Source organism: Danio rerio, chromosome 2 (genome assembly GCF_049306965.1).
Source record: "Danio rerio strain Tuebingen ecotype United States chromosome 2, GRCz12tu, whole genome shotgun sequence".
Taxonomy (NCBI): Eukaryota; Metazoa; Chordata; class Actinopteri; order Cypriniformes; family Danionidae; genus Danio; species Danio rerio.
This window is the reverse complement of record NC_133177.1, coordinates 57,348,031-57,361,958: the sequence shown is the minus strand read 5'-3', so window position 1 is coordinate 57,361,958 and position 13,928 is coordinate 57,348,031. Positions and strand designations below refer to the sequence as shown.

The 13,928-nt window shown below is 35.6% G+C and overlaps 1 protein-coding gene across 9 annotated transcripts; it reads left to right on the top strand.

Annotated features, from left to right (window-relative positions):
• The first annotated feature begins 2,037 nt into the window (after positions 1-2,037).
• Positions 2,038-13,203, top strand: LOC100333521 (cathepsin Z). 9 transcript variants are annotated; one of them, XR_012394911.1, is made up of 7 exons: positions 2,038-2,191; positions 3,907-4,070; positions 4,169-4,348; positions 6,387-6,537; positions 8,894-9,059; positions 10,635-11,838; positions 12,957-13,203. XR_012394911.1 is itself a non-coding variant. In XM_002660961.8 (6 exons), the coding sequence occupies exons 1-6, from the start codon at positions 2,058-2,060 to the stop codon at positions 10,746-10,748; spliced, it is 909 nt and encodes a 302-aa protein (XP_002661007.3). In that variant the 5' UTR covers positions 2,038-2,057; the 3' UTR covers positions 10,749-13,203. The 9 variants fall into 9 exon arrangements, 1 of the variants encoding a protein (XP_002661007.3); XR_012394910.1 differs by having other exon boundaries at positions 10,635-11,868; positions 12,927-13,203; XR_012394909.1 differs by having other exon boundaries at positions 10,635-11,868; positions 12,848-13,203.
• Positions 13,204-13,928: the final 725 nt, after the last annotated feature.

The window sequence follows — 13,928 nt, the reverse complement described above, 5'->3', positions numbered from 1 at the left end:
AGTATAGGATCTTTTGATAGTCAATATCTCCTAAAAAAAAGACTCATTTGTATGCATTTTTATAAAAAAAACAAACTAATCAAACATTACTAGTCATAAAATATACATTTAAAATGGTTCATAGGAAAATCTCCCAGCCCATGTAATTTTCTGTTACAGAGCAAACAGGTGTTTTCTCAGGTGCCTAAAATGCACCCCTTTCATAGACTTTTATTAGCATTCTCAGTCTACATTCAAAAACAAAAGAATCTATTTTAAATCATTAAAACATAATATAATTATTATTGTTGTAAGGGATAAAGCTAGAACAAGAAGTGAAATGCATTTTAAAATGCACTAGGTTTACAAACAAATGTAAAAGAATAACATTGACTGTAGTGTAACGAGCCCGTTCATAAAATTAGTTTTTTTTGGTGGCTTTTATACAACATTTACATGGAAAACATAAAATTGTTGACCACACATAAAAATATAAATATAAAATTGTAAACCACACATTAAACATATCACACTTCAATTAATCTCATCGGTATTGTATTGTGTTTATAGTAATAGTATAGTAGAGTGCCTTAGTGTCCCACCAGTGACAGTCATATCGCACTGCTACGAGTGTAATAGTGCATTTATAAAACAGTTCGACGGCATCATCGTATATATAAAAAAGAAAATTAAACAAAGTTTTAAAATCCTTTTGAGGAACTACTTTCTTCCACCATTCATTCACGTCTGCAGCTGACGTCAAAACAGCAGAAACCATTACTCATTCACAAATGCCACTTTACAGTGTTTAAATGATTCTCTATCGTAATGTCTAAAGTGATGACAAAACAAGTAATTTCGCTCACATTTTAAGATTATAAGGCTGAACGGCATGAAATGCCATCAGTCTACAGAGATTTTCCAGTATTTCTTTGTTTAGTCTGATAATATTTTTTCTTCTGGAGAGAAACTTATTAGCTAGAAAAAAAGCGTTTTTTAAATTTTTTAAGAGCAATTTTAAGGTTGAAATTATTAGTTCCTTTAGGCATTTTTTTCTATAGTCTACAGAACAAACCACCATTATACAATAACTTGCCTAATGGCCCACCCCATATATACACACACACACACACACACACACACACACACACACACATATATACATACATATATACATATATACACACACACACACACACACACACACACACACACACACACATATATATATATATATATATATATATATATATATATATATATATACATACATACATACATACATACATACATACATATATATATATATATATATATATATATATATATATATATATATATATATATATATATATATACACACACACACACACACACATATACACACACACACACACACATATATATATATATATATATATATATATATATATATATATATATATATATATATATATATATATACACATACACACACACAATTTAATTTGTATCAATTTAAGTTAACAGATACCCATTTCAAAAGGGGCATTTTATGGCAGGAGTCATTTCTTGCCCCATTAAAGAAAAAAAAGCAGCGGCCCTTACAGAAAAAAAAAGTTTGGGGACTCCTGGTATATTTATAATTATGCATATGAATATAATTTTACAGCATCGATGTTGTGATGCCTTACAAATATAATCAGTTAAATAGACTTAAGCATCTATTTGGTTGTTAAAGCGTAAAAAGAGACGTGAAAGTGCAGACTCCATTAGCACTAGGCTAGCTTGGAAATTCCATTGAAAATACTGGGGTAAAATAAACTGTCATATTTAAAGACATGGCGTGGAAAAACAGAATGTAATGCAGTTCTTCCTGTTTGGGCTGATACCCACTTTATATCTTATCTCAGCCAGGCAGTAGAGATCGCCGTTTTCAAAGAAATCAGATCTTAAACGCGGTGATTTTGTATGGGACCGGAAGCCCTGGGGCTGGCTGACTGTGAAGTCGGTGTGCATATTCCCTCTCCTGAGCTCTAGAGGGCGCCAAAACTCTAGTTTTCGTTTTTCTAAAGTGTCAAACTCGGATGTAAACATTCATGATGGCGCCTGCTGTGTTGTGGTTTTCATTTCTGCTTAATGTGTTTGTACACACTGAAGGATTCACTGAAGTTCAGCCTCTTCCAGATTCATGTTATAAACCGATGAAAGACCACAGACCGTCATTCATAAAGTAGGAAATATCTTCATTGTAATAGTTATTTTAATCGCAACAACAAAACCTTACAAAAGGTCCCGCGTGAAAAAAATAATTTATAGTAAATAATAGAACCATATTGTAAAGTACTTGCATTACTTGCTTATCTGTTGTGGAAATCATATGTATTGTGGTACATGTTTTGAAATGTAAACAAATGACGTTTTCTAAAACTCTACATTTAATTTTACTTCAACACACCAGAAATTAATGATAATAAAATTGCTGTAAATACTATAATACAGTATATTACACTCTGCAGCTCAAAAAACACCGTAGTATGTACTATAAATGACTATAGTAATTTTTTTATGTGGTGTATTATGGATATTTTTGTGTATGATTTTACCACATAATGCACTACTATTGTGAAGTGCTATTTAAGCTGATAATTATATATTTTACATGTACTTTACTATGGTAATAACATATTTATTTATTTAATTTTTTGCATGTGCAAAATAACATTCAATATACACTACCAGTCAAAAGTTATAAGGTCAGTAGGATTTTTAAATGTTTTAAAATAAGCAAATTTTTTCACCAAGGCTGCATTTATTTAATCAAAAATACAGTACACATTGTAAAATTGTAAAAAGTTATTCACTATAAAGTAACTGTTTAAAAGTAGATTATAATTTAATTTAATCATTTATTCCAGTGATTTTAATGGTGAATTTTCAGCTTCAGTACTTTAGTCACATAATCCTTCAGAAATCACTCTAATATTAATTATTATTGTTATTATTATTATTATTAATAAAATAATAGTAATAGTAATAAAAGCAATAATGACTGGAGTAATAATTTCATTTGAAACTACATACAATAAATAATAAATATGGTTGAAATCAGAATTATTAACCCCCCCCCCCCCTAATTATTAGCCCCCTATTTATTGATGTAAAATCAGATTTTCAAAAAAACATGGAAAAAAATCTATGTTAAAATTAAATGTACGCGTGTTTAAAAAAAAAACCTAATGGATTTAGGAAAAAAAAATTATTCAAATGAAGAGAAAAAAAACAAAGTTTTTTTAGACTGTCTAGGCTTATGTTTTTGAAACAAAATTACTTTTATGCACTTATATGTTTCAAATTTATAAATTGTTTTTGAGAAAAAAAAAGTCATTTATTTTAATCAAGTAAATGTGTCCTAATTCATGAACGTTCAAAAACAATTTGGTATATATTACATGAATTATCGCTGTATTTTAATTAAACATTTCAAACATTTAGTAAATTTAGATAGAATATTGTAATAACTTAATTAATAACTACAGTACTTAGCACATGCTAGAATTATTAAATCTAAAAAGCACTTTACATTCTATTTACAGTTTAATTCAGAATTATTAGCCCACTGTATATTTTCCCCTTAATTTCTGTTTAATGGAAAGAAGATTTTTTTCAACACATTTCTAAACAGTACAAAGTAAGGGGAATTATAGGAAATAATGTGAAAAATGTAAACATCATTTGGGAAATATATATATATATATATATATATATATATATATATATATATATATATATATATATATATATATATATATATATATATATAAAATAAAAAATAAAAAAATTCGCAGGATGGTGAATAATTTTGCATTCAACTGTATATTATATTCTCTATCATTTAACAAACTTGTAAGACATTGACAATAATAATAGTAATAATTCATATTTTAGGACATATGCTCGTCCACATGAATATTTAAACGTCTCTGATCTCCCCGCCTCCTGGGACTGGCGCAACATTGATGGGAAAAACTATGTGAGCATCACCCGCAACCAACACATCCCACAATACTGTGGCTCATGCTGGGCTATGGGCTCCACTAGTGCTCTCGCAGGTAAAAACAAAGTACCAGTAAATAGTATAATATAGTAATAGTATAGTACATTAGCATTGAGTCATTCAACAAGCTATTCTGCCTTATTCCAAATTTAGACCGCATCAACATTAAGAGGAAGGGGGCGTGGCCTTCTGCATACCTGTCAGTGCAGAACGTGATCGACTGTGGCAAGGCGGGGTCATGCTTTGGAGGAGATCATCTGGGTGTTTACGCATATGCGAATGAGCACGGCATTCCTGACGAGACCTGCAATAACTATCAGGCTCGAAACCAAAGTAAGTCTTCAAACTCTGAGTCTGCAAGAACACACAGAGTTGCAATGAAAATCTCGTACAAGTTGCATGCATGCACTCACCGGCCACTTTATTAGGTACATGTGTCCAACTGCGTGTTAACGCAAATTTCTAATCAGCCAATGGCATGGCAGCAACTCAATGCATTTAGGCATGTAGACATGGTCAAGACGATCTGCTGCAGTTCAAATCGAGCATCATAATGGGACGGGCTGGACTTTTCAGAAACTACTGGGATTTTCACGCACAACCATATCTAGGGTTTACAGAGAATGAATGGCCAGACTGATTAAGCTGATAGAAAGACAACAGTAACTCAAATAAGCACTCTTTACAACCAAGGTCTGCAGAAGAGCATCTCTGAACACACAACACGTCCAACCTTGAGGCAGATGGGCTACAGCAGCAGAAGATCACACTCTTGTCAGCTAAGAACAGGAAACTGAGGCTACAATTCTTATTAGTTGGTATTTTCAAGTCCATCATCTGTCATTCACCCACTGGCAGCCAAAATCCACACCTTACACTAATATGAAGCGTGTTTGCACTCTGAATACTTCTATATTGTTGATAAGCTGTGCATTTCACTCTGTCTTGCGCTGAAGGCTGTCAGTGTCGACCAATCACAGCAGGCTGTCATTGGTCCAATCAGCGCAGATTAGCTTCGCGCTAAGGAGAGGTTTGGGAACAAATGAATCACTGAACGATTCATATGGGTGTCGCTGAGATAATTAGGTAAAAATAAATGCATATTAAAAGATCATGAAAGTGTTTTCTTGACCTTGCATGCATATTAGACTGTTGTTGGAGACCCTTACAACCAAAATATGACCCTATTTTATGTATAATGGGCGCTCTTTAAGGCAAAAAAGTTCTAACTTGGTTTCATCAGATCAGAGAATCTTATTTCTCACCATCTTGGAGTCCTTCAGGTGTCTTTTTAGCAAACTCCATGTGGGCTTTCATGCACTCTGCAATAAAGCCGCCGACTTTCTACAAGTTTTTTCCATCTCTGACTGCATCTCTGGAGCTTAGCCGCAGTAATCTTTGGGTTCTTCTTTACCTCGCTCACCAAGGCTCTTCTCCCCCAATAGCTCAGTTTGACTGCACAATCCATTTAAACATTATGGAGGCCACTGTGCTCGTAGGAGCCTTAAGTGCAGCAGAATTCTTTTGTACCTTGATCAGATCTGTGCCTTGCCACAGTTCGGTCTCTGAGCTCTTCAGGCAGTTCCTCTGACCTCATGATTCTTATCTGCTCAGACATGCATTGTGAGCTGTAAGATCTTATATAGACAGGTTTGTGGCTTTTCTAATTAAGTCCAATCAGTATAAGCAAACACAGCTAGACTAAAAAGAAGGTGTAGAACGATCTGAAGGATGAGCAGAAGAAATGGACAGCACCCAAGTTCAACATATGAGTGTCCGAGCAAAGGGTCTGAATACTATAAGTGATATTTTAGCTTTTCTTTTTTAATACATCTGCAAAAATGTCAACAGTTCTGGGTTTTTCTGTCAATATGGGCTGCTGTGTGTATCATCAATGAAGGAAAATGATGAGCTTAAATGGTTTTAGCAAATGGCTGTGTAACTAGTCTTTTGCGTCTCTTCTGCGTTGTGTAAATAAATATTCACTCTGATATATCTTTTATCGATTTTATTGTTGTGAAAACAGTTAGAACAGAAAAATGAGCGCAGATCTAATCTACTAGCCTCGTGCAATGGCTTCCTCCTACATACTACAATGAATATCCTTTCTTTTTAGGTAACAGAGGGGGCGCTCTACATATAAAACAATGAATAAATGTTAACCCCTTCCTTCTCATTAGTATTTTAATGTATGCAAGTGGAGAGATACAATATAACCCTGTTACAGCTGCAATATAACAGAGTGAAAACTTTGAACAGGTCCCCCTAAAAACAAATTAAACATGATTGCATCTTTTGTTTCATGCAAATTTTAAATCTTAAATGTCTTATTTGCATATTAAATGTATAAACTCTTCTTTATTTTTTGCAGAATGTGACCCGTTTAATCAGTGTGGGACATGCTCTTTTTTTGGTTCCTGTTCCATTATTAAAAACTACACAGTGTGGAAGGTAGGGGACTACGGGGACATTTCAGGACGAGACCGAATGAAGGCTGAGATCTTTAAAAATGGGCCAATCAGGCAAGTTTTACAATCGATGTTTTCATTTAAACATAAATAAATTCAAGTAGTGAGCAACAAGTGATTCACTGTTGAGCCTAAACAGCAGTAAAGGGAATATGATGCGAATAAATTAATGTTTATTATATTAGTTTATTAACAGAGCGCTATTTAGGTTAGGTTAGGTTAAACTTTATTTGTCCCCGGTGTAAATTTGTCTTGGGCATAAAAGGTGCTACAACATTGTCTAAACAGACAGTAAAAATAAATAAAACAAAATAATTAAGAACAAACAGTTAAGAACATACATTGTTTACAGTATACGACCAAATATAAGTATAAATATATAAAACACAGAACCCAGTCAAGTGCTAGCGTACTACAGGAGCAGTGTTATTAGTACAGTTCAACAGTTTTATGGAGGTAGGAACAAACGAAAGCTTTAGTCTATTAGTTTTACACATTGGCATTCTCAGTCTTTTTCCTGATGGTGACAGCTGATATTCACTGAAAAGGGGATGTTTAGAATCAGTGCTAATACGTGTTTACATTTGATAAATTAATACAGAATTCATGTCAATCCAAGACATTTATGTTATGGTAAAATCTTAAAATCTTGCATGTGAATGTATTCAGAAATATCCAGATCAAATGGACTAAATATGTAAGGTTACTTTATCCAGATTTTGTAGACGGGTAAAAGACTTACCTCTTGGCTTTAATCTCAAAGGTACGCATTTTTTAAAAAATGTATTAACCAGTAAGCTTTCCCTCACAGTCTCCTCTTCAGACTAAGAACAAAGATTTAATATTATTTAGTATACAGTTTTTTTTCCAGTACTGGGCTGCAGCTGGAAGAGCATCCGCTGTGTAAAACAGTAAAAAAAAAATATATATATCCAGTGAGCGGCAATTCTGTGGGCACAAATGCCTTGTTGATGCCAGAGGAAAATGGCCAGACTGGTTCTAGCAGATAGAAAAGTAACAGTAACTCGAATACTCACTCATTACAACCGAGGTCTGCAGAAGAGCATCTCTGAACACAACCAACCTTGAGGCGGATGGGCTACAGCAGCAGAAGACCACATCGGTTGCCACTCCTGTCAGCTAAGAACAGGAAACTGAGGCTACAATTCACACAGGCTCACCAAAACTGGACAATTGAAGATTGGAGAAACGTTGCCTGGTCTGATGAGTCTCCATTTCTGCTGTGACATTCGGATGGTGTCGGAGTCAGAATTTGGTGTCAACAACATGAAAGCATGGATCCATATTGCCTTGTATCAACGATTCAGGCTCCTTGTGGTGGTGTAATGGTGTGTGGTATATTTTCTTGGCACACTTTGGGTCCATTAGTACCAATTGAACATTGTGTCAATGCCACAGCCTACCTGAGTATTGTCCATCCCTTTATGACTTCAAATGGCTACTTCCAGCTTCTTGAACATGACAATGAGTTCACTTTACTCAAATGACCCCCACAGTCCCCTGATCTCAATCCAATAGAGCACCTTTGGGATGTGGTGGAACGAGAGATTCACATCACGGATGTGTAGTCGACAAATTTGCACCAAAAGTACGATGCTATCATGTCAATATGGAGCAAAATCTCCAGTAGCCTGTTGAAGCTATGCCACAAAGGATTAAGGCAGTTCTAAACGCAGAAGTGGGCCCGACCACATACTAGTAAGGTGTAGCCAATAAAGTGGCCGCTGAGTGAAGAGTTTGACTGTTAGATGAATATTTGATGTCCCCTGACTTGTGTAAATTTTGTTATTAATATTGTTTTCATGATTATTTTATGATTAATGTTAATTTAATTTTTACATTTCTTTTTGTTATTTTATCTATATTGTATAAAAAAGTGAAATGATTGGTAGTGAAAAATGCATCCCCCTTTTAAGCTGATATATGGTATTAGTTATGCTGCTACACTAAATAAAAAATGTGAAAAGGAATTAAGAAATTTCAGAAGGGTTTTGAATCTGCCAGTCAGAACTTTGGATCTTTTAGAATCTATTTTAAGGTCAAAATTAGTAGCCCGTTTAAGCAATATTTTTGTTTTGATTGTCTACAGAACAAACCATTTTAATTAGCCATGCCTAATTAACCTAGTTAAGCTTTTAAAATGTCACTTTAGCTGAATACTAGTATCTTAAAAACTATCTAGTCAAATATTTTGTGCTGTCATCATGGCAAAGATAAAATAAATAAGCTATTAGAAATGAGTTATAAAAACTATTATGTTTAGAAACGTGTTGAAAGAAATCTTTCCATAAAAATGAGGATAAAAAAAATGTGCAGGGGGGCTAATAATTCTTCATCTGTATATGGATGAACTGAGTTGAAACATGTTCTCTATTACTCTGTGTTGTAGCTGTGCAATAATGGCCACTAAAGGCCTGGAGGCGTATGATGGAGGGGTGTTTGCTGAGTTTCACATTCTGTCTATACCAAATCACATCATCTCAGTGGCGGGATGGGGCGTCACAGAGGACGGGACCGAATACTGGATCGTCAGAAACTCCTGGGGCGAGTTCTGGGTTAGTAAAGAAACAGCATTCAGCAATTCACCAATTCAGCTTTACCAGAGGTCTGGTGCTAGGCATGGACTGGTATATGATTCTGAGGCTATGATAAGCTTTTGATAAAAATATCATGGTATTGTGATTTACCGCCCTAAAATATTGTCTTTTTATATGTCTGGGTAAAAAACAACAACTTTTTTTCCACATTAAACATATTATATTTTATTTTAAGAAGCATTTGCAATATTATGGAGCAGTAAACATTTGTTCTTTCATTCATTCTCCTTAGGCTTAGGGTGTACTCACACTAGGCACGGTTGCCTTGAACTGTGCCGAAGCGCGCTTGTCCCCCCTTCTCCTCTCCCCTGACGAACTGCACTCACACTGCATTTTACCTTCCGAGCACACTTACATCAACTATGCTGTGGCTGTTCAGTTCAACAGGAAGAGAAGCGCTCATGCTCAGCACACTGGAGATTGCTTTAGTTATATTGCTTTGTATTATTTTTAGTCGTTTGTGATGCGACGACACAGTCAAATATTTTGCAGAGCAGATCCAGCACTTTTGACACTCATAAATTATCTTAAAAGTCATTGTGCTGCACGTATTAGGAGGTTTGCTGAAGGTGCAGCTGATGTGCAGTGAGGGGTTTGTGTCTTTGTTTGCTACTACAGTTCGTGTAGTATATAGACTTCCTGTTGCTTTTCAGTTAAATTCTCAGATTAAGTCTGAGGTGTTGGGAGTGGCTAAGAGACTTAACCACGCCCCACCTGCTGTCAGTTTTGACAACAAACAGAAATGGTGAGCTGGAGGAGTCTTAGGTTGTAATAATAATTCTTCCCAAACACTTTCCAGATCTTTCTGAATGAAATGCCTACTTTACTACATCCAATCAGCTCGCAGTAGAAAAAACAAGCCAAACCCACTGCTTTCTCATTTAGTATTCTGTGTCTATAAGAACTGCATCAAAATACGAAAAAAAGAAAAAAGAAAAAAGGTTGCAGCTTCCAGTTTATGCTGATGTTAAAATTTTCTCAAGCATCACGTCACCATATTACTCCTGTGCTACAACAAATACACTGGCTTCCTATTAAATCACGGATTGATTTTAAGACCTTGATTTTAACTCTCAAAGCAGTGCATGGGCTAGCACCCGGTTACATCTGTGACCTGGTGACTCTCCCCACCCCAGCCTGCAGTCTTCGTTCTGCATCGGGACTTATCCTATATCAGCCATGCTGTAAACTCAAGACCATGGGTGGGAGGGCTTACTCATACAGTGCGCCTAAGCTGTGGAATGCACTCCCCATCAGCATTAGGAATGCTGCCTCTCTGGACTGTTTTAAGAAACTTCTTAGGACTCAACTTTTTAGCATTGCTTTTAACTTAGGATGATCATTTTGTTAACTTTTTATTCAATCTTGAGGTCCATATTTTTATTGTTTTATTGCATCTTTTATTGTTGCGCTGTTTTGCTTGCCTTGTATTGCTAGTATTTTGCCTTGTAGTGCCTTGACTTTAAAAAAAAAAGCGCATTACAAATAAACTTATTATAAAGAGTTATATTTTTGTGTTTTTCTCTGTCATAGGGCGAATCAGGCTGGGCCAGGATTGTCACCAGTGCTTATAAAGGAGGAAAAGGAAACTGGTACAATGTCGCCATCGAGAACGACTGTGCATACGGAGATCCAATAGTTACATAGATCTTTCTCCAATTGAAACATCCTGGAATTGACTATATGTCATCATGAACAAGCTTGTTTTATATATTATATGATTACTTACGATTGATTAGGATGTAAATATCCGGTGTCATATCTAACCTGGGAGATCTGTCATAGGAGAATCTTTCAGACCTCAGAAATGTACGTCTGTAAAAAAAAGAGAACAGAAATTTAAAGGGATAGTTCACCTCAAAATCTTAATCTACTCACTATTTACTGGTTTCTTTTTCTGTTGAAGACGAAAGAAGATATTTTGAAAAATGTTAGAAATTGGTAATCATTGACTTAGTTATAAAAACACCATGGAAGTCAATGGTTACAGATTTCCAACATTTTTCAAAATATCTTCTTTTTTTTTAAAGAAAGTAAAACTGAGTTGTGACAATTCATTCATTAATATTCAATCAGCTTAGTCTCTATTTCAGAGGTCGCCAAAGTGGAATGAACCGCCAACTATTCCAGTATATGTTTTACACACACTAAAAACCGTTGAGTTATTTATTTAACCCAATGGTTAAGTTCAAAATATTTGGTGCTTTGTTGGGTTATTTTTAACCTTTATTGGGTTATTTATTTAACAACTATTCTATCCGTTTCACCAGCACTCTTATTGATGATACAAACATGGGCTTTGTAACCGATCTATGGATAAAAACGCTGTGTCTGGGACTTAAAATGCAACTGAAATCAAGCATTTTCAAAAACTGCATGTTATTTATTTACACAGCCATAATTTAAAACAAATAGTAGTACTAGTAATAGTAGCAATAGTAATACCAGAATGGAAAGAAAAACGTTTAATCAAAATAACCCAATGCGTTGGGTTAAAATAACCCATAGTTGGGAAGGTGTTATAATAACCTATAATTAGGTTATATGTTGGGATATTTTTAACGCAACTATTTTAACTGAGCAGCGGATGCCCTTCCAGCCGCAACCCAGTACTGAGAAACACTCACACACACACTCATTCACACACAAACTCCTGCACTACAGCCAATTTAGCTTCTTCAATTCACCTACAGTGCTATTGTGACAATTGATGACAGTATTTAGTTTTGAGTGACCTATCCCTTTAAGTCAGGGGTGTCCAAACTCGGTCCTGGAGGGCTGGCGTTCTGTAGAGATTAGCTCCAACCCTAATCAAACACACTTGAACCAGCTAATTAAGGTCTTACTAGATCAGGGGTGTCCAAACTTGGCCCTGGAGGTCCGGCGTCCTGCAGATTTTAGCTCCAACTTGCCTTAACACACCTGCGCGGATGTTTCTAGAAAGCCTAAAGCTGCGGTCACACTTGACTTTTCTCCCCATAGACATCCATTCATACGCACGCAAATGCGTCAGACCGGAAATGCAGGGTCATGCATTAAGTTTCACAGTTCGCCGTGGTGCAAAGTTCAAGCTTGGTGAACTTTGACCTGTAAAATCTTGTCACTTGACTGTGTGAGACCAACCGAGGATCAAAACATGACCTCTCAGGACAGAAATTTAAAACATGGAGCAATCGTTCCCTTCTTTTAATGTCTAATAATCTCGTTTAATCCCATCCCTTTTCGCAGCACTGTACGACAGAATTTCGCACACACAAAATCTAGTGTGACCGCAGCTTAAGAGTTTGATTAGCTAGCTCAGGTGTGTCTGATTGGGGTTGGAACTAAACAGGGACGGACTGGGACAAAAATTCAGCCCTGGCACTATAGCCACACCAGCCCACATTACCATACGTACTGTTTGTTTGACATTCTTGCCAGATTTTGATTATGTCCGCGTAACCTTTGATTGAGTCGACCCCTCTTGAAACTATCACCGATTGGGCCAAATGATTAATATTTACTATTATTATTACTATTATTACCATCATCAATGTCATCATAATATTCACATGTTGCACGAGATAAAAGCTGCCTGCATGTAAAAACAATACATATAAAAAATAATAATAAAATAAAAAATAAAAATAAAAAACTGACCGGCCCACATTTAAAAAAAATGGTCCGGCCCTTCTGGCATTTGCCAGAATTGCCAGATGGCCAGTCCGCCCCTGGAACTAAACTTTGCAGGACACCCGGGCCTCCAGGACTGAGTTTGGGCACCCCGGTAGATATACTAGAAATCCTGGCGGGTATGTTAAAGCAAGTTGGAGCTAAACTCAGCAGGATACCGGCCCTTTAGGACTGAGTGTGGACACCCCTGCTTTAAGTGTTACAATGATTGACTTGTATAATTAGATTGTGCCAAATAACTTAAGAGGTTTAACAGTGCATTGTACATGTCTGGTAGATGTAATTTAATGTTATAATACTGCACATCTTAAATCAGAGGTGTCTCAATAATTGTTTTACACAAAACACTGAAACTGTTCTAAACCAAATGTATATATGGTATTTTAGTAGTTTCTTATGAAATAAAGTTTTTTTTTTTTTCATCTCTTCATTTTAGGGAAAGTCTTTCTAGCCTGTTGTATTTCACTCAGAATTCAATAACTGTATTAATAGTAACAGTAATTAAATAAAATTAAAATGAAAGGTTGACTAAAGCGGTACTTATTCAGGCTCGTAGCCAGGGGGGTTCGGGTGGTTCGAAAGACCCACCCCCCCAACTCATAAAAGGTCCAGAGTTTGTCCCATACATGAGCTTAGTTGTCGTATTTTGACAGCTATGCCATCATAAATTGTGAAAATAACCCAAAGAACGCTTTAATGCAATCATTTTTTTCATGAGTGAGTCCAACATCCAACTGTGCAATATGACGAAAGTGAAGTCATCTTTCACTACAAGTAGCCCAACTTTTATTCTGAATCTTGGACCTTATTCTTGAAAGAAAAAAGATACTAATAAAAAATTTTAAAGCACCAAAAGCGGCCCACATTAAAGTCAATTTTAATATTAATTAGGCCATTTTTGTTATCCATGAACTTTCAAAAATGTATGTTACGAACTCAAACCTTGCTTGGCTCCGCACATCAGCAAGCCAGACCCGTAACAATAAATAATATTAAATGAAATAATTAGAACTCCTCTTAATTAATGAGGAGCCCGGAGTCTTTTTTTACAAGAGACTAGAAAAATCGTCAAGCTCCTCATTATTATTATGTTTATTTTTCCAATGCCCAGTGCCGTCAATGCTGGCCAGTTTGTTATTTGCCCCAAAAAATACA